Source organism: Salvia splendens, chromosome 7 (assembly GCF_004379255.2).
Source record: "Salvia splendens isolate huo1 chromosome 7, SspV2, whole genome shotgun sequence".
NCBI lineage: Eukaryota > Viridiplantae > Streptophyta > Magnoliopsida > Lamiales > Lamiaceae > Salvia > Salvia splendens.
The window spans coordinates 6,606,969-6,627,549 of record NC_056038.1 but is presented as its reverse complement, the minus strand read 5'-3'; the positions used below and the strand labels follow the sequence as shown (position 1 = coordinate 6,627,549).

General features: G+C 37.7%; 5 protein-coding genes across 8 annotated transcripts; 2 read left to right on the top strand and 3 right to left on the bottom strand.

Moving 5' to 3' along the window:
- Positions 1-139: 139 nt before the first annotated feature.
- On the top strand, positions 140-2,097 carry LOC121811305 (pentatricopeptide repeat-containing protein At1g09410, mitochondrial-like). The gene has a single exon (XM_042212136.1). The coding sequence runs from the start codon at positions 350-352 to the stop codon at positions 1,958-1,960; it is 1,611 nt and encodes a 536-aa protein (XP_042068070.1). The 5' UTR covers positions 140-349; the 3' UTR covers positions 1,961-2,097.
- Positions 2,098-2,293: 196 nt separating this feature from the next.
- LOC121740941 (argininosuccinate synthase, chloroplastic-like) lies at positions 2,294-5,791 on the bottom strand. 3 transcript variants are annotated; one of them, XM_042133601.1, is made up of 11 exons: positions 5,735-5,791; positions 5,323-5,429; positions 5,175-5,233; positions 5,013-5,094; positions 4,773-4,911; positions 4,576-4,624; positions 4,255-4,437; positions 3,866-3,940; positions 3,567-3,752; positions 3,092-3,180; positions 2,294-2,990 (listed from the first exon to the last, which is right to left on the bottom strand). In XM_042133601.1, exons 2-11 carry the CDS (start codon positions 5,384-5,386, stop codon positions 2,438-2,440), a joined length of 1,479 nt encoding a protein of 492 aa, XP_041989535.1. In that variant the 5' UTR covers positions 5,387-5,429; positions 5,735-5,791; the 3' UTR covers positions 2,294-2,437. The 3 variants fall into 3 exon arrangements, with proteins under 3 accessions (XP_041989535.1, XP_041989537.1, XP_041989538.1); XM_042133603.1 differs by having other exon boundaries at positions 5,323-5,518; positions 5,735-5,756; XM_042133604.1 differs by lacking the exon at positions 5,735-5,791 and adding an exon at positions 5,641-5,670.
- A 1,675-nt stretch (positions 5,792-7,466) lies between these two features.
- Positions 7,467-11,711, bottom strand: LOC121740940 (probable pre-mRNA-splicing factor ATP-dependent RNA helicase DEAH2). The gene is made up of 7 exons (XM_042133600.1): positions 11,318-11,711; positions 10,833-11,035; positions 9,659-10,743; positions 9,130-9,255; positions 8,802-9,040; positions 8,599-8,717; positions 7,467-7,805 (listed from the first exon to the last, which is right to left on the bottom strand). Exons 1-7 carry the CDS (start codon positions 11,603-11,605, stop codon positions 7,679-7,681), a joined length of 2,187 nt encoding a protein of 728 aa, XP_041989534.1. The 5' UTR covers positions 11,606-11,711; the 3' UTR covers positions 7,467-7,678.
- Positions 11,712-12,795: 1,084 nt separating this feature from the next.
- On the top strand, positions 12,796-14,038 carry LOC121810323. Its single transcript, XM_042211119.1, has 3 exons — positions 12,796-13,115; positions 13,234-13,411; positions 13,469-14,038. Exons 1-3 carry the CDS (start codon positions 12,796-12,798, stop codon positions 14,036-14,038), a joined length of 1,068 nt encoding a protein of 355 aa, XP_042067053.1.
- Positions 14,039-18,250: 4,212 nt separating this feature from the next.
- On the bottom strand, positions 18,251-20,521 carry LOC121740943. Of its 2 annotated transcripts, XM_042133606.1 has the most exons (4): positions 20,221-20,518; positions 19,344-20,139; positions 18,634-18,781; positions 18,251-18,526 (listed from the first exon to the last, which is right to left on the bottom strand). In XM_042133606.1, exons 2-4 carry the CDS (start codon positions 19,942-19,944, stop codon positions 18,517-18,519), a joined length of 759 nt encoding a protein of 252 aa, XP_041989540.1. In that variant the 5' UTR covers positions 19,945-20,139; positions 20,221-20,518; the 3' UTR covers positions 18,251-18,516. The 2 variants fall into 2 exon arrangements, with proteins under 2 accessions (XP_041989540.1, XP_041989539.1); XM_042133605.1 differs by having other exon boundaries at positions 18,251-18,781; positions 20,221-20,521.
- Positions 20,522-20,581: the final 60 nt, after the last annotated feature.

Below are 20,581 nucleotides of genomic sequence, written 5' to 3'. Positions count from 1 at the left end.
ATCATTTGTATTTAATGATACTCCATATGATTCTACAAAGAATATAGATACATAATTGTACAATGTCGTTTGATAAGTCGGATAAAAATCTTAATAAATAAAAAATTTAAAAGGAATCTCAAGAGAGTGAATAACAATAAACATGAAATTAAGAGTACTCAAGTGAAAACGTAGGATCCAATTAATAATAATATACATGAAATTTAGGATCCTATTCCTTAAAAGTTGAATGAAAATCATTTTTCAATTATTCCCATAGCTCTTGTTTTTTTTTCTTAAAAATCATTATATATATACATTCAAATTCATAAAACTTTGGCTCCAAATCAGAGCTTCCTCCCTGATTTCAATGCGCACACAAAAATCATTAGCCCCTCTCTTCTTCAGCGCTGCTCGATTCCACACCTACACATTTTCGACTGTTACTCTGAATCACAAGATCAACGATTGCGTGCGCAGCGGAAAGGTCAGCGACGCACGCAAACTGTTCGACGATTATCCCCACTCGAGAAACACCGTCTCCTGGAACACCTTGATCAATGGCTATATCAAATCCCGCCATTTCGAAGAAGCCCAGAAGCTGTTCGACGAAATGCCTCGCAGAGACGTCGTTTCTTGGAACACCCTGCTTTCCGGCTTCCGCGACGCCCAGAGCCCAGACAAGGCTCTCCACCACTTTCTACGAATGATGGCCAGCGATCGGAGGCCGGATGAGCTCACGTTTGCAGTGCTCATGAGCGCGTTTTTGAATTCGGAGTTCGATGTTCTGGTTCCGCAGCTGCACGGGCTCGTTATCCGTCTAGGGCTTGATCTGAATATCTATCTGGGATCTGCTTTGATGAGGGGATATGTTGGCTTAGCTGATCGCGATGGTTTTCGCAGGGTGTTCGATGAGATCGAAGTGGTAGACGTGGTGCCCTGCAATGTGTTAATCCTAGGTTATATTGAATTTGGGATGATGAGTGAAGCTAAGACGGCATTTGATTTAATGCCTAAGAGAAATGCTTTTTCTTGGAGCATCATCATTAATGGATTGATGAAGAACAAGATGGTTGATGAAGCAAAGGAAGTTTTTGACAGTCTACTTGAAAAAGATGTAGTTTCTTGGACTGCAATGATAAGGGGGTGTGCACAGTGTGAGAAGTTTACAGAGGCTCTAGACATGTTTCCTGCAATGATGAGCTCAGGAGTTCGCCCGAATCATTATACCTTTTCGAGTGTCTTTGATGCCTGTGCGGGCAGCTCGTCTCTTGTGATGGGGAGCCAGGCTCACGCGTGTCTATTGAAGCTCGGTATCCCTGTTGATGTGGTCTTGGGATCATCCCTTCTCGACATGTATGCGAAATGTGGCGACATAGTCGCTGCATTCTCTGTGTTCGAGTCCATGCCAACGAAGAATCTGGTGTCATGGAACTCGATCATTGGAGGCTGTGGAAGGCACGGACTTGCAGATAGGGCGTTGGAGGAGTTTGAGAGGATGACCTTGAGTGGCGTGCTCCCTGATCAGATCTCGTTTATCAATGTTCTATCGGCATGTGTGCATGGGGGGAAGGTGAGAGAAGCTGAAGAGATTTTCTACTCAATACAGGCGAAGTATGGGTTGGAGGCAGAGATGGAGCATTATTCGTGTATGGTGGACTTGTATGGTAGGGCGGGCGAGCTAGAGAAGGCTGAAGAGTTGGTAAAGAGGATGCCGTTTGAGCCGGATGTGGTTGTGTGGGGCGCTCTGCTCGGGGCTTGTGGGGTGCATTCTTGTCTGGAAGTTGGTGAGTTTGCAGCAATGGGAATATCTAATGTGGAAAAAGATCATCCGGCAGTTTACTCGATCCTGTCGAAGATATATGGTGCGAATGGCACTCGAAGCGGTGTGTTTCAGCTGAAGAAGATGATCAGAAAATGGCAAGGAAAGAAACAGAAGGCTGGTAGTTGGATACAATCCAATCTTGGACTAGTTACCTGAATTGGTAGAGTGCTTTTGATCGCTTTAATATAGGTCTTTAGTTAGTCTCTTCGTTAAGATAGTTGAAACGTTTTTTTTTTTTGGGCACTACATTTAAAAATGATATTTAAGGTTAAATATAGGAAATAAAATGTGATTGAGAATAAAATTATTTTGCTAAAAAAGAAACTACTCAACTAGACAAAGGAATTACTACTAATTAGTTTGGATATGATATATACACCTTGCTGACATTCTTGATCAGGTTATTACTGGACTTTGCAAATGTATTGTTGAAATTGCAAATTGGATACAAAAGCTAGGTATGATCAAACCAATTAACACGAGCAAAAGTCAATAAATAAAAGCTCTGTTTTATAAAATAATTCAAGTAATTCAAATTCAAGCTTGTGAAGACTAACAAAGTAACAAACGACCCTACTAACTACGCAATAGTTAGTAACCCAGCAAAACGGAGATGCCACACTTCTAAACACATCACAACCCTTTCTCGAGCATAGCTCGGACCCTCATTGGCAATCCATAGAGGCGGATAAATCCAGCAGCATCGGCTTGATTGTAGATATCACCGCTCTCGAACGAAGAAATGTCTTGCCTGTAGAGACTGTTAGGACTTTCCCTGCCAGCTACACTCACAGATCCTTTGTAAAGTTTGAGTGTCACTGAACCAGATGTAGTCTTAGTAATTTCCTTCATGAAAGCATCCATGGATTCGCGAAGAGGATCGAACCACCGACCAGCGTACACTAACTCGGCATACTTGAGGGCAAGAGAGTCCTTGATTTGGATGGTCTCACGATCTAGTGTTAGGGACTCAAGCTCACGCACTGCAGAGAAGAGGATGGTCCCGCCAGGGGTTTCGTAAACCCCGCGGCTTTTCATGCCAACAAGTCGATTTTCAACCATGTCTATGCGTCCGACTCCATGCTTCCCACCTAGGTCATTGAGCTCTGCAAGTAGAGAAGCAGGAGATAGTTCCTTCCCATTGACTGAAACTGGCAGACCTTCAACTATACCAATTTTCACGTACCTACAGCGCGGGGCAGTGGCTAGAGTAAGAGAAGTGTGCATTATATGCAGTTCAGAATGATATAAGAGAATATGATGAAAAAGAACACCATTGTGACTTACTCAGGTGTATCAGGTGCGTCTGTTGGGTCCACTGACATCATATACATGTCCTCCTTCGGTTCATTAGCTGGGTCCTCCAAGATATCCCCCTTCATGCACCAAAGGAGCAAGAGCCATTAACTTTTGAGTAAGCCATTAACTTTTGAGTAAAAAAATTCGAATATAAGCAAGTTGCTTATCAAGATCACAGACATACAGATTTGAACCTGGATCTATGCAACTGATATAAAATCTTCAAAACAACTCATATACTTGTAACGAGTAAGCAATTTTTCTAAATGTGAATTTCCTTTTTCACATGCAAGCATACAACATAGTTGTTTGTTCGGTCTCTCAAATTAGTAAAAGGCTTATCAGATGCAGGTGCAGTGTCGGAAGGCTTAAAGATCAGAAAAAAATAGAATGATCTTGTTTGTATAGAAATTATACTCTCATGAAATAAAGACAAGCTTCAGATGCTTCTTGAGTAGATTACCTCATGGCTGAGATGCCACAGATTCCTGTCTCTGCTGTAGATCGATTTCTTTGTCACTGGAACAGGCACATTATGCTTTTTAGCATATTCAATTGCATCTTCTCTTCCTGTTATTTCCCATTCCCTCCAAGGTGCAACAACATTGAGTTCAGGGTTCAGAGCAAAGAAGGTGAGCTCAAAGCGGACCTATAATAAAGAATAAGGCTCGTTACGGTTCCTACAATTGAGGAAAATGCATAAAATCAACAGTCATGCTTCTACAAAGATCACAACATAGCCAGTGTAGCTATAGAGCATACTTGATCATTTCCTTTCCCTGTACATCCATGAGATACAGCATCAGCTCCAACCTCTTTGGCAGCATCAACCATTGCCTGAATTTATCACAATTGATTTAGTAACTTAATGGGGCAAAGTAACATCAAGAAAGAGAGTTGAGGTGGGGTCTAGGGATGCTAAGCGTGACAACATGCAAGTACACATGTAAATACCATTAACTACAGTCGATATTTTAAAATATATAGTTACATAAAATCGGGAAATAGGGACTTTTGAAGCTGAGAGTATAGTTCTCTGTTATAACAAAAGACTGGATTAAATTTCAAGATAGAATGTGTTAACTTCGTAATAAGAGAAAAAATAACAAATGAAATTACAACTTTGTTTTTATTTATTTTCTTAAATGTACCTTTGCAATAACTGGACGAGCCATTGAAGTACCAAGCAAGTACTTTCTCTCATAGATGGCACCAGCTCGTAAGCAAGGAAAGATAAAATCTTTCACAAATTCCTCCTTTAAATCCTTCACTATCAGTTGGCATGCCCCACTAGCCCTGGCCTTTTGTTCTAAACCATCCAATTCTTGCAGACCCTAACATTGATGGAATTTTAGCAAATTTAAGGTTATTACACAGATCAAAACCATCCATCCCAGCCCTTTTTTGTTCTTCTTCATATATTTTATGGAATTCCAGCTTTTTAAGATTACGGAGATTAGTTTTTCACATACTTGACCAACATCTGCAGTGAAGCACACAACCTCGCAGCCATAATTCTCCCTGCAAAATGGATGTTTCGGAAATCAAACCAGATTAAAGTTTTAAACCATCATGGCAAATAGAAGAAACATAGCAAGAAAATATATAGTAACATACAAACAGGAAATGAAAAATGATACAAACTCAAGATAACCGAGCAATAACATACCTAAGCCAAGGTACAATAACAGATGTGTCTAGACCACCACTGTAAGCCAGCACAACTTTGTTCAACTTTTTACGCAAAACCTTACTATCACCACTAGAAGTTGACACCTCCTTGTCACTAGCCAAAACTGCTTTGATAGCTGCATCCACATTCATAGTTGGTTTCACATCTTATAAATCACACATGCAATTTCTTTCTAATAACATATGCACATAGATCCTTTAACAGGATTGCCAGTACCATGATTTTCACGAACTGGTCCAAATTTAGCTAGGGTTTGGGAGATTGAAAGGCCGTGAAACTCGCTGGCTTTTACTCCTACCTGCCATCATAAATTCAGAAAAAAAATCCTTAGATAACCACCTATCTTGCCATACAAAAGTGGATTAACTGAATCGGAACCTGCTCTTGTGAGGCCATTCGCCGACTGCAATTAACTTTGTCATATGTTCTACATGAATCTACATTTTCAAAAATTCAACCACAATTATTAGTACTATTATTGCTTAGCAGGTTTTCTAAACACAGACATATCAATATCAAACACCACCTCTTTTCAAACCACTGAAGAGATTGGTGGAAGAACATGAAGAGACCGCGTGAATCTGAGCCATGGCTATCCGGTTCAATGCAAGACGAAATCTTGTCTCTGAAAATCTGGGAATTAGGCATTTCAGTAATAAACGATGCGAGAGAGCCGCTCACATTAAGGAATACAGCATCAAATGCTACTAAATTCGAACGATCTGAATCCAATCAGCATAAAAACAAATACCAGTATAAAAAGGTTCATCAGAAAGGGATTGATACAGGTAAACTAAACTTCATTTCCAGAAAAAGAAATACCAAAAAGTAAAAACGAACAAACCACAAAACTAAACCGAGTCAACAACTGAGAGGCAATAGATGAATGATATTCCGGAAGCATGAACCCTAATAAATTTGCAAAAAGGGATGATTACCGGCGTTGAAGAAACGGCGGCTGAAGTAGACAGTGAGCTTCGTGGTAGCTAAACAAATTTTACTGATATTTAAACTGGGCCTAAAAGATTCCTTTACTCAAACTGGGCCCATTTGAATCTTAGGCCCAAGCTAGTTTTCTATTTAAAAAAAAGATAAATAGGCATTTAAATCACTTGGTCAAAATCTGGTCTATCCCACATAGTTTAAAATTCGTTAATTAAATCACGAAGTTTTAATTTTTTTAGTTTATCTCATGGGTCAAATTTTAGGTGGAATATTTGCATCTCTACATTGAAATCCACCTTGAAATCTCAATCCAACTTTAAGATCAAGCTCCTTGTGATTACACTTTGGATTAACACGCATATTTTTCGTGATTTAAATCTCAATCCACGTCAACAAAGATTTCACCTCAAATTCAACTCATGGGATAAACTAAAAATATTGAAATTTCGTGATTTAATTAGCGGATTTCAAACTTTGTGGGATAGACTGAATTTTGACCAAACTTGATGATTTAAATGGCTATTTTCCTTTTTAAAAATTATAGTGAAATTATTAAAACAGACATTCTAAAATTTGATTTATTTAATTCTATACTATAAGCCCTGGTTATGATATGTCTGAGATGCTATGATATGTCTGAGATGTGAAAATATATAAATATGCCTTTTAGTGGATGAGGGATATTTTTGCTCGAAAAGATGCCAAAAATGTAATTTTTGTGGAGTGAAATTTATAGACTTTCCATGATACTTATGTTGGAATGGTTATTTTGGATAGCTACTTGAAACAAGTAAAATCCAAAACATTATAAAAAGATCAATTTGGATAGCAACTTGGATAGAGAAGAAATATGTGCGGAGGGTGGAGATATCACATCAACATCACAACATATCTTCTCCCGCTCTAACTAGATACCTCCGATCACAACATCCCTTCTCCCTCTTTAACTTAGATACCTCATACTCTGGTATAGCTATTTTAGGTCATCATTTCCTCAATTCTCGAAATTTTGAAAGTTCTCATGTACCTAGTGCGTCTGAGATGCTTTTATACACTAGGACGAAGTCGTTTTATCTTTGAAGACACTACACCAATCTGTGAGCAATAGCCAAAGAATAATTTATTTTGCAGAAATAGGACTTTCCTCAACTTGACCTATAGTTAGTTTGGTTGTGTTACTGTTTTCATTGTAATTTCTATTTCTATTTGTTTTACTCTTCGGCTATAATAGTTAGAATATCGCCCGAAAACAACTCGAGAATTTTCCAAATTTTATCTAGCAGTTGCAAGACAAATTACACGGATTGGCAAAGTACCGCAAACCCAATAGGCACCGGCAAATTTTCGGAGTTTCAAGAATTGAGGAGATGATGCTCCTAAAGTAGCTATGTGAGAGTACGAGGGATCTAGCTTAGAGAGGGAGAAGAGATGTTGTGATGTTCATATGAAATATATTTCAACAACCACACATTTATAGATTTAGATATGTAATGAAGTAGCTATCATTCTTGATTTCTCATCATTTCTCTTCCAACAAGTGTGATATGAAATGCAGAAATCATTTTTGGTTTTTTCTTCCAACATCTAAGTAGTCATCTTAGTGATTTTTGGATTTTAGTTCTTCCAACTAGCTATCTAAAATTATCACTCCAACTCTCACTATTACATACTACAAGTATTTTTAAAAAATGAACCTATACAATGCAACCAAAGGAGACATGCATATAATGATACTAGTCGCCATAACTTTTAAACTGCTCCAAGGTTCACCAATTATAAAGCATTACAACTCTTTTACCACAAGGAGGTATAAATTCCAGCATATCCATACAAACAAGATATATTTTAAGGTTTCTTCAATCTTAAAATACAATTGAAGCTCACATCTATAATGCTCTCCTCCATTCGCTCTCATCAGAGCTAAGTGGGACTTCTCTTCATTTCTTACTTCGACTTTCATCCTTTGCATTCTCCCTCTTCTTATACAGTTTTTCCAGCTGCCGCTTTGCCTCGCAGTTGGGGAAGTTTGAGAGATCATAGTAATGCGGTGCAATGTCAACCAACCTGCAACATTTGACAGAGGTTTAAAATTAAATCAAGATAATCCAGCAAGAGACTAAAAACTGAAGCATAATTCATGACAACAGCAGGAGGGAATTATCTGCAGTTCGCAACAACAATTGGAACAGTTAACACCCACGACAAATCTTACTCCCTCAGTCCTATAGAAATAGGCTAATTGGGGATGGTACGGGTTTCAATGCGTAATTGGTAAAGTAAGAGAGAATGAGAAAAAGTAGTTGAAATAATGTAGTAGATAGTGGGACCCATAAATGATAAGGTAAAAGCAATGGAGAAAAAGTTGTCTTAAATGAATATGGACTATTTGTATGGGACGGGCGAAAAAGGAAATTCGGCCTATTTCTATGAGACGAAGGGAGCATATGATGATAGTAGTACAAGTTGTAAATCAACCACCAACAGGAACATGTCCGATCAGGGGATTCGTGCATATAGAAATGGAAAACAGGTAAGCTATGCATCCAGTTAGATAAGCAAACATGAAAAATACAACCCAACCACAAAAATATGTCAAGGAAAAGGAAGCATGAAATTAACCATGTATTTTCCATATAGCAAATCTAGTTTGAGACAGTGACATGCAAGCAACTTATAGCAAATACTATGATAGTACTATGCAACCAAAAGAGACAATGACAGCATATATTTGCGCACAGTAAACTATCTACAGATTCAACAGCATGAGTCGGTGTAGAACAAAGAGACATGGAGATATTGAAGCATTACACAACACTACAACAGACAAGTTTCATGTCATGAGGGACCCAAAACTAACCATTCACCACGAATATCTGTCACGGTACGAATGAAATTCCTGCTTGTGAGAACATATTCATTATATATAACCCACTCAGGTTTATGATCCAGGCAATTTGAAGGGTGCAAGTGAACAACCTGCCAAGACAAACAATTCATTAACATTGATAAAGCGATACGACTATGGAAATATGATGAAACATAATCGTAGCAATGACATACTTGGTTGTCTTTCACAGTAAGATAGTGGCCGGTGCGCTCTAAATGGGCGACCTGCATGAAGTATCCAGCAAGCATAGCCTTCCTGATATTGTCATAGTAGTCACGGCTGTTAAAATCTGTGCTACAGAGCTTCAAATTGAATCTGGCCATGATCCTAGCCAGCTGCTGTCTAACATTGTCCGCTGATTTAAGAGCCCTATGATTGACAAAGTTCTCGTAGCACCATTGTGGATCTTCCTCTGAAATCGTTGAAGGTTACAGGCAAACATTAGCATCCATATACTCAATTATAAAGGGAGAAATGAGAGATGCTGAGGATATTACTTACTATTTTGTTTGTAAGCGTGATACACATTCAACAGCGTGAGATGATCTCCATCAATGTGACCAAAACGAGCTTTTGCTTCATCAGCAGCTTTTTGAGCATCCCTAGGCCGGACGAAGCAATTGGGTACTAGAGAAAAAATTGGTTATCACAGAGGAGGCCCACGGTAGGTCAGATGTATACAGGCGAGACGACACCATTTGCTTGATGAGAGAATACTGAGTAACTGCAACTATCTGCATCAGCACTTGCTTAGAAATCCTTGGTACATGCCAAGGAGGCATGAGACCCAGACAAGGGATGCTGATGACAACCTAAACAGACACCCAGATATCAATAACATACACAAATGCTTCAGCAGTTGTGTATGAAATCAATATCTGAAGTTGCAACAGACAAAAGGCAATCTGTGTGCGCAAGACCACTTAAGCATGAACTTCACACAGAGTGAAGTACGCCAGACAAACAATCTACTCTTGTAGATATGCGACAACGTAGACGACGAAAAGAAGAAAAACGTAAAGAAGCATACCTGAAAGCATTGAAGATACTGAAAGGATCTCATTTGAACAATTGAATTCTGAACTAACAACCAGCATCTTTGACATCTGAGGATCCAATGGAAACTCACTCATTATCTCACCCAACTTGGTCAGGTTCCCATCATCATCAAGGGCTCCCAAGTAATTCAAGACCTCCAATGCTCTCATAAGTGTCTCAGGAGCTGGCGGGTCCATAAAATCAAAATGGACCAGATCATCTATTCCCAACTTTTTCAAAGTCAAAACGGTATTTGCAAGATTTGACCTTAATATCTCAGGATACGTCTGCGGTACAAGGTCGTTATGAAAACTCCTTTCTGTGTACAGTCTAAAGCACTTGCCAGGCTGTGTTCTTCCAGCACGTCCAGATCGTTGATGGGCACTAGCCTTTGATATAGGAGAGACCAAGAGAGATTCAACACGAATTCGAGGATTATAAACTTTTTGTTTTGCAAACCCAGGGTCTATGACATAAACTATGCCATCAATTGTAAGAGATGTTTCAGCAATATTGGTAGAAATAACAATCTTTCTTCCTGCGGGGCCACCTTCCCTTGCCGGTGGTGGAGCAGCTTCAAAAATCTTCTGCTGCATTGCCGGAGGAAGTGTAGAGTACAAAGGGACTATTTTCACCGGTCCAACTTGATCCCCATTATTGGCTATTTCCTTCCCAATTTTCTTACAAGCATCTTCAATTTCTTCTTCACCAGTAAGGAAGACAAGAATGTCACCAGGAGGTTCACACAAGTGTATCTGACACACAGTCTTTATAGCTGCTTCAAGGTAATCTCTCTCAGGCTCCTGGGTATAGAAAATCTCTACAGGGTGGAGCCTCCCAGGAACTTTCATTAGTGGTGCACCAAAGAAGTAACCTTGAAACTTCTCCGCCTCAAGAGTAGCACTCATGACAACTAGTTTAAGGTCAGGCCTATTTTTCAACACCTCCTTGAGAAGCCCAAATAAAACATCCGTTGCCAAAGTCCTCTCATGGGCCTCATCAAGAATTATCACTTTGTATCTCTCTAGGAGTGGGTCGGTCATGGCTTCTCTCAAAAGCATACCATCTGTCAAGTACCTGCAGTGTCAGAAAAACATAAGTATGGATCTATTACACAGAAAACAAACTCCAGAAATTTCCAACTGATGATGAAAGAGTATGCATACTTCAAAACAGTTCGAGCACTGCTGCAATCCTCGAAACGAATGCTATAACCTACTTCTTCGCCAATAGCCACATCCATCTCTTCAGCAACTCTCCTTGAAACAGACATAGCAGCCACCCTCCGAGGCTGAGTACATCCGACCATGTACTTTTTGCGCTTATCAGCTGACTCTAGCTCTATGGCATCCAGCACAAACTGAGGAATCTGTAAAAGTACAAATCAAAATTTAGCTTTCTAGCTAGATATTCATTGAATAAAATAACCTTTCAATTGACAGCATTAAATCGAGAAATTAATAAGTAATGCAATCAAAACTCAAAACTTCGTAACATGGAAATGCAAATCATCTTGTTCAACATTAAAGGTGAATGCAATAGCAAAGCCTAGCTAGTCAATATAAAAAAATAAAAACACAGAAATGTATTCTTAACGGCTGTGCCGACTGCATAATAACAAATTAATTAAGTCGAGCGCATGAACACCAACCTGAGTCGTTTTACCACTACCGGTTTCACCCACAAGGATAAGCGTCTGATTAGCTCTAAGAACCTGCAAAAACTCATCCTTTTGGTGCCACACGGGCAGAGTCTTCCTTTTCTCCAAAATCTCATAATATCTCTGCGAATAAGGCTTCGAGTTCCATTTATTTATCGTGGAGGGCAGCGCCGCCGCGGCCATTCTGTCGCTGCCGTTGGCCCTGGGAAATTTCCCCGGCACGGCGGTCTCGTCCACAACGTCGAATAGACTCACCTTCCTCTTTCTCTCCGTGCCCATCTACCTCTCTAATCCGACGTCGACACGATTGACGGTCGAATTGAGAAAAATCGAAAGCTAATCTCCAGATCCTAAAGATGGAAAACCCTAGAGAGAAGGTGAGTGTAATTAGGGTTTGTGGATACGAACTTATACTGAAACAGGGGTAGCCAACAAACTAACCGACTATTTCAATTATTGGGCCCAAGCCCAAAATTAACCAATCGCTCAATTCTCTAAGGCCTGCGAATTATGTTTAAAAATCTGCAGGCCAAGAACACAGACATACACGCGCACATAGTGGGCTTGTATGATTTATTTCCTCTCACTTGCTTTGTTTTTATTCGTTTACAATTACTCCCTCCGTCTCACATTTGGAGTCACTTTTAGTTATGGCTCGGGTTTTAAGGAAGAATTGGTTGATATAATAAATGAAGTGAGATGGTAGAATGTGTAATAAATGAAGTGAGTTGGTGGAAGGTGGGTCCATTTTAACTTTTTGGATTTAAAAGATGTTTATTGTTGACTTGTAAGACAAATTCATTAAATTAAATAAACTTAAGGTAAAGTAATGTTCATTATGATTAATCATTTACTAACAACCAAAATTAATAAAGCTTAAAACCCAAAAAGGCCATCCGGCCAACACTCGATTCAAACAAAATGAATTTTGATTTCATTAATTCAAGCTCCAAAAAATTTGGAGGGAATGCAGTACAACAATGGATGGAAACCACAAATGCTAATGCTAAACCTATAAATACATTCACTCCACCATTACTATCAAACTCTTCTATTCCACCAACCAAAAAAGAAAGCAAACCTATTTATAGCTAATTTACCCTCAGAAAATTTTCATCATTGGGCAATGGAGATGGAGCAAGAGATGGATGAAGAGATGGAGCAGGAGTTGTTCGAAGAGGATCAGTTTCAAGAGCCAGAGGAGTTTCCAGAGCCTATGCAGTTTCCAGAGGCAGAGCCTCCACAAGAGGCAGAGTTTGGCCAAGGGCCAAGGGCCGAGGGCCTCTCTAAGTTTGAGCAGCCCAGAGAAAAACCTTATTGTGCAGTTCATTCAATAGCAATGTCGTGCTGGAGCACTTCCACATGGTTCACTCATAGAAGCTGCAACAAAATTCAGAGTGAATCCAAGGACAGCCAGCCGCTTGTGGAGGATAGCCACTCATCAAATTGAACAAGGCCAACCTGTTGTCATGAAAGGCAAAGCATCAGGTTATACTAAGAAAAAAGGTAAAGTAAATCTTGATGAAGACAAGTTTAGACACTTGTCTATGCTTGAGAGATCCTCCATCAGAAAACTTGCTATTAAAATGGAAGTTAGCAAGTCCACAGCTGGCAGATGGGTGAAGGGAAACAAAATCAGACCACATACAAATGCCATCAAGCCTGCACTTACTGATGTGAACAAAATTTCAAGAATGAGATGGAGTCTTAGTCATATTCTGCCAACCATATTTGAAGGAAAGCTTCTCTATCATGCAATGCACAACATTGTTCACATTGATGAGAAATGGTTCTACATGACAAAAGACTTCAGACAGATACTACTTGTTGCTGGAGGAGGATGAGCCTTACAGGTCTTGTAAGTCAAAAAGATTCATCACTAAAGTGATGTTCATGTGTGCTGTCAGTAGGCCAATGTTTGCCAGTGATGGGCAACCTATCTTTGATGGTAAAATAGGCATATTTCCATTCACACAACAAGTGCCAGCCAAAAGGAAGTCAAAGAATAGGCCAAGAGGGACACTAGAGACAAAGCCTATCCCATCAGTTAACAAAGAAGCCATGAGAGAATGCCTTCTTAATCAGGTATGTACATTTATATGTTTCACATTACTATCAGACATTATTAATGTCATCACTTAGGCAACTAAGCATTCAATCACAATTCATGCTCAGATTATACCAACAATCAAGGCAAAGTGGCCAGCCAACGCAAACAAGGAGATATACATCCAACAAGATAATGTCAAACCCCACTTGAAATCCTCTGACTTACAATTTGAGGCTATTGCAAGTACAGATGGTTTTGAATTCCATCTAGTTAGCCAACCAGCCAACTCCCCAGATACAAATGTACTAGACCTTGGCTTTTTTAGGGCCATTCAGTCTCTGCAAGATGACAAACTAGCCACCAATATAGATGAATTGTTGGCAAATGTTTGGAGATCTTTTGAGGAACTCACACCACAAACTCTGAACAAGGTTTTCCTAACATTGCAAAGCTGTTTAACCAAGATCCTAGAAGTCCATGGGGGCAACAACTACAAAATACCCCACTTGAACAAAGATAGGTTGAGTAGGACAGTAGGGCTGCCTACCTCACTTGAGGTTGAAGAGAATCTGATTAGGGACAGCTTGGAGTATCTTCTACTACCTCATAATGATGTGGGTGGATCATATGAAATAGGACATCTAAGCAATGTGTTGGGGTAGTAGCTAGGGCAATTGGTCATGGGGGTTTACAGTATAAGCATCAAACTAGGTTGGTGTTTAGGACGTAAACTTCTTTTTTGGTTTTGTAGCCTTTATTTTTGTGTTAAGGGTATATAGGCTGCATTATAAGCTGTAGTATGTATGAATTGCAGGTGTAATTGGTGTAAGTGTGTGTTTTTTGTTCAAAAACCAGCACAAGGGACAAATGACACAAAATCAGAGCCTCTAAACCATAAAGGGGTGGCTCTAAGCATAATCATCCAACCAAGACAATGTATACACATAATAGCATGCATATCTCAGAGAATTTTCATCACAGAGGCCAAATGACACAAAATCAGAGCCTCCAAACCATAAAGGGGTGGCTATAAGCAAAATTATCCAACCAAGGCAGTGTATAGACAGCATAGCATGCATCTCTCAGAAAATTTTCATCACAGAGGTCAAGTCACACACAATCAGAGCCTCCAAACCATAAAGGGGTGGCTCTAAGCTTAATCATCCAACCAAGACAATGTATACACATAATAGCATGCATATCTTAGAAAATTTCATCATAAATGACCAATCACATAGAATCAAAGCCTCCAAACCATCACATAAAGTCAGAACCTCCAACATAGCCAATGCAGCAACATTCCTCAATCAATTCCATACAAACAGCCTCCAAACCCTATACAGGGGGTGGCTTACCTCAGAGTAAAAACGCACAGATTAGAGGAAATCTTTCATGCTAGGCAACAAGATCAACAACATAGCTTTCTCATTCTCGGTGTACTCCACCTTTGATGAAGACGGTGGTTGAGCTTCGGAGTCCGCAAAGGGGTGGGACGGTGGTTGGGTTTCATATCCGTCGAATACCCCAATCGATGGAGGAAATTCAGATTCTCGGACGACCTCAGATGATGGAGGTGTTTCAGACCCATCAACGCCAGGGACGACCTCAGGCGAATATCCGTTCGCTTTCCCACCGGTCAAGGACTTCCGGTGGAGTGTCAGGGACGATTAGGGTTTCTGGCTGCGCCTCCGGCGTTGCAACCCAATCATCAGCCATGATAAGGCAACGGTGATGGAGTAACGGCGGGTTTAGAGAGGCGAAAAATCAGAAGCGCCGATTAGGGTTCGCCCGAATTCGAAGAAGACAATCGGGAGAGTGGAGAGAGAGTGGGGAAAGTCGAATAATGTAAGGGTTGGGTGGGTTTTTTTAAAAAAAAAAAAAATTTTAAATTAACTTCATATATTTATATCATATATATGAAGGAGGAAATTACAAATCAACTCCTATAACAAGGAGGGCTTGGGGTTAATTAAATGTGGGGTTTTTATTTTGGTTTATTTTAATATTGATAATGGCATTTTGATGTAATTTTGATGATGAATGGGGTAAAATTGTATGTCCAAATATGGAAAATTCTAAAAGTGACTCTTAAACTGGGACGGACTTTTATGGTACAAAGTGACTCTTAAACTGGGATGGAGGGAGTACTTTTTATTTCCCATGTCCCAATTAAATTCAGACATTTTTTTATATTAAGAAATTATGTTAAAGGAGTTAAAAAAAGTTTTTATTCGTTTACAATTACTTTTTATTTCCATGTCCCAATTAAATTTAGACATTTTTTTGATATTAAGAAATTGTGTTAAATGAGTTAAAAAAAGTCAAAATAAAATAGAAAGTAAAGTAGTCCACGAGAGAAATGAAAGTGTAAGTATGAAATGAGATAAAGTAAGAGTAATTTGATATTTTTATTTTTTGTTAAAAAAATGAGTCACCTTAGTTGGAATATTATGAAAATAAATTACGACTTAGCTTAGTTGGGATGAGGGGAATACTATTTTTGTAATGTATCACGCATTTTACTAACTCATTCAACTTATATTTTATCACTACTCCATTAGCTAATGATTGGTTAACTTTAATTAATTGACATGAATTTCCTTTTTCTTTAGTACACAATTAGTGGTCTCATTTACTTTTTACTATTTTGATAATAGATCTCAAATTCTGCTAACCATTATACTCACATTTTATTATAAAATTAATATTATTCATATATAGCAAAAGTTAGAATTGCATTTTACTAACTTTTTCTATCTACTTTTTATCACATTTCTTAAAATTTGAGTTGAGTCAACTCATAATAATTAATCATGAATGAATGGGTTAATATACTTACAAAAATAAAATTCACGGTTTGCTAATTACATTCATCTACTTTTCTTTACATTTATTCAAATTTGTGATAATTAATTACGGATAAATATAATACTTATGACATACGCACTTAAAAATGCATATAGTAATTCACATTAAACATTCTTGTATGGATGGTATTGTGATTGATTTCTTTTGTTAATATTTGAATATTTCAAAGAGTAATTGAATATTGGCGTGATCAATGTTAAGATCATTTCATATTATTTCAAAAAAATGCTAGCCTTAAAAGGCAACTAATTTACTCCCTTCTGTGATCCATTTTTTATCTCACCGTTGATGTACAATTGATAGCCAGATGGAAAATCGCCAAAAAAAGATATAATATCATGACAGCTATTATAAATATTCTTATTCTATTTTGCAATTTCCCACTAAAGAACAAATATGTTATACATGCAAAAATGTTGAAAAAAACTTTTTTTTTATGTTTTTAGACTAAAGTCTAATTTTGGTCCCTTACATTTGCCCTAAAATTCTTTTTGGTCTCATACATTAAATTTTTGACCTTTTAGTCCCTAACATATTGTATTGGTACCTTTTGGTCTCAAACATATTCTTTTGGTCCAAATAACCAGTTTTTGTTAAAATTAACAGTAAAAATGTTTGATCAATCTAATAACTTACTTAAATCTAGGACTAAAGTCCAATTTTGGTCCCGTACATTTTTCATAAAATTCTTTTTGGGTTCCATACATTAAGTTTGTGATCTTGTTTGGGACCAAAATGTACCAAAACAATATGATAGGGACCAAAAGGTTACAAACTTAATGTACGAGACCAAAAAGAATTTTAGGGCAAATGCAAAGGACCAAAATTAGACTTTAGTCATGTTTCTATTAGTAGTGACTGGTGATACATGTATGAACTTAACACTTCTCAACATGCTTAAAATCAATTTTTTAAAACCGGACCGCACTTGACCTCTCCTCTAATTAACAAGATTTCTACCACTCCACCACAAGCCGACACAATGGCCTCATTGAATAATTTGAACATTAAATATTCTTATACATTAAACATTAAATATTTTTTTATCTACGTAAACTAATAATTCTTTTTAATTTTATATTCTTTAATATAATTGTTAATTATAATATATATAATTATCCTTCTCTAAATTTTAGTGATACTTTACTTGTCATTAATATTATTTTTTCATATAAGGTTCATTATTTACTAAAAATAAATATTTTTATAGTATATGTTTAATTTATATATCCTAACTATTGATATTAATGAATATTCTTATCTAAACTAAGTAATGATTCGTATTTAATTATAATATTATTTTACCACATAAACGTTTTTGAATTAGTATTAACTTAATACATGAAATATTAGATTTTTTATATACACTAACCAACAATTTATATACTGTTTGATTATATTTACTGAATTTATATTTATATAGAACTAATTATCTATAAGGTTTAATGTTTTGTGATATATTATTAATTGTATTTTATCATTTACTAAATTTAATATATATTTGTTTATTATATATATTTGCAGCAGTAAAATGGTTTAACCGGTCCGATCGGTTGAACCATGAACCAGTAGCTTTGGCGGTTCGTTTGCCGGTCCGGGTTTGTAAAACATTGCTTAAAACTATTAGTACACACGAACTTAATCTTGACGGCCATTATAAAATTTGTACCAAAAAATTAAAACAAAATCGCGCGCCAATTTAAAACTTATTTATCAGATGACGAAATTGTTGTTTCAGTTGTCCTAGTTCCTGTTAGAATTTGAGCTATAAAATCAGGGAAGAGTAATGATTAAATTAGCCAACGAAATATTATATGCCCCCGCGAAACTAATCTTTGTTCTCTTTAGTAATTTTAGGTGTTTCAAATATATTCTATTTTCATAATTAAATTATTCTTATAAAACCAGTTATAATAAATTATATTTTGAAATAAAATTAAAATTGGTCATAAACCAAACTGTGAGCCAAGCAAGGCTCGAGCTATACACATATAGTTGTCATAAAATTTAAACAAAGAAAAGTGAAGTTATATTTATTAGTATTTGGCTTATATAGATACAAAGAACACTTTGAACTAGTGCAAGAGAATCAAACAACTTTCTCATTTACAAAGAGTTAGAGAGAAAATATGCGCACTCGGTTAGAATCTGATCTCCACCATTTCAAGAACCCAAACTACATTTTCTCAGGAGACGCTCGCTTGTCCTCATTTTCATCTTCGTCTTTGTTCTGTTCCAGCCAGCTGAGACTAAGACTCGTACCACACAGAAATTATGTAGACCTGCATCGATGAAGTTAGCAATCGAGGGAGAATTACAAGGAGCAAAAACAATGTCTATGCGTGGACGAGGGTGCAGACAAGAAGCATGATATTAAGAGAAAACGCACTTGGGAGGTAAGAAACTCAGTGTACCACCACCATTAGATTTAAAAGTTTTATAGAACTGAACAGGCAACAAGCCTCTCATTTGTGGTGGTGGCTGAGGTTGAGGAGCTCCTGTGATTATCAAAGTCGAACTGGTGCTCGCGTTTAGACCTGCAGACAAAAAAAAAATACTGAGGTTAACGACATTGTTCTAATCTTGATATGTAGTGAAGAATTGTGTTTCATGAAGAGCAAACTCGAAGGAAGGATCACTTTAACATGGATATGGATTATCTTTGTTTTAGACAGTAACATAGTCTCTAATCGATTTAGTGCATAAATTTCATTTACTCGGTTCCAGTGAACACTTTATTGTAGTAATACTACTTCGTTAAGAAAAAAACTAGCTATGAATTCGGTTCCTAACAAAAAGGGAAAGACTATGAAAGCAATCCACATTGGAAGTTTGATTGAGTGAAATCATAGGACACATCTCTCCTCACATGACATATCAAACTTTAACAAATTAAGTAAACTTCAAAAGCATAAATGAAAATCCTAACAAAATCTGCATTTTCCTTGCAATTCTTGACACATACTAGTACTTATTAAACACCAATATGCGAATGACTTCATTATCTACGCATATATTTGATGCAATTCCTAACAAAAATGAAACAATAGAAACAGTTGTCAGTAAAATATGATAGTGTGGAGAAAATGGTGATTATACCTCGTAAGATTAACACGAGAAAAAAGAAAATAGTGACGAACATGGCTGAGATGGTTGCAGCAGATGAACATGCTGATGACGACGACGAAGAAGATGATGGGGATGACAATTTGGGCGATTTATTCTTCTTCAATGCCTTCAAATGTTCCATCCTCTCACGCTTCTTAATAGCAAGCCTAGATATCTCCTTGAGCAACCTCATGTCCGCAGCATCCAAGGTCGGACCCTTTGGAGGCCGAGGAGGCTTTGCAGCCTTCTTCGCCTTCCCACCCTTCCGTCTCTCCTTCTCAACAGGGGGAGCCCGCCCCTCTCCTCCCCTCTCATTGTCCCTCTCGACAGGGGGCACTACCCCCTCACCCTCCTCCCCTCCCCGAGCCTTATCACTCAACAATTTCGTCGTCTCTTTATCAAGCTCTTCTTCTGTACCAACATCCGATTTCACCCCGGCTTCATCATCAACAGATCCATTTAAATTCAAAATCCCACTGCCAATCCTTTTCAAAATCTTCTTCCCCCATGTGGAATCAGAGGATGAATCCTTACTCCCATTAGCATCACCATTTTCAATATCAATCACAAATTCTTTCTCTTTGTGCTCCATTTATGATCGATCCTCTCACTAAAATGATATCAATCACAAATTCTCTCTTTCTAACCAAACCCTCAAACGCATCGAGAATGAAAATAACAAACCAATTATCACACCACACAGAATTGTGCAGCTAGGGCTCTGAAATTTTGGGAATAAATTTTCCCAAAAATCTCAGAATAAACGAATCAATCAATATAATCTCTCCTGATCAAATCATAAACAAAAAAATCAACAAACATTTCATCGAACAATAATGCAATATGTAACATGAGATCAAAAGCGTACCAGTCAGAAAACAATGCGCAGAAACCTTGAATTCGAAAAAATGATGAACAAAAAAACAAATGGGAAATAAAAAAGGGGGGTGTGAAGATTCGAGAAAGATTTCTATCCACCCCCCATATTAAGCTTTCCGCATTTCGTCCTTCCTCCCATTATTATAAATATATATAGAAATTCATGTGGGCCGCAGCATAGCTGAAATAAATTAGGGGCGAATCCATGTCTGAAGAAGCTAGCATAGAGAGAGAATGCAATAATTGTTGGACAATTTTTTGTTGGATTATGACCGGCCGCACCGAATTGTACGATGATGTTTTTGGATAACGCTGATGATTTTATTAGTACTTTTTTTTTATGTATCAGA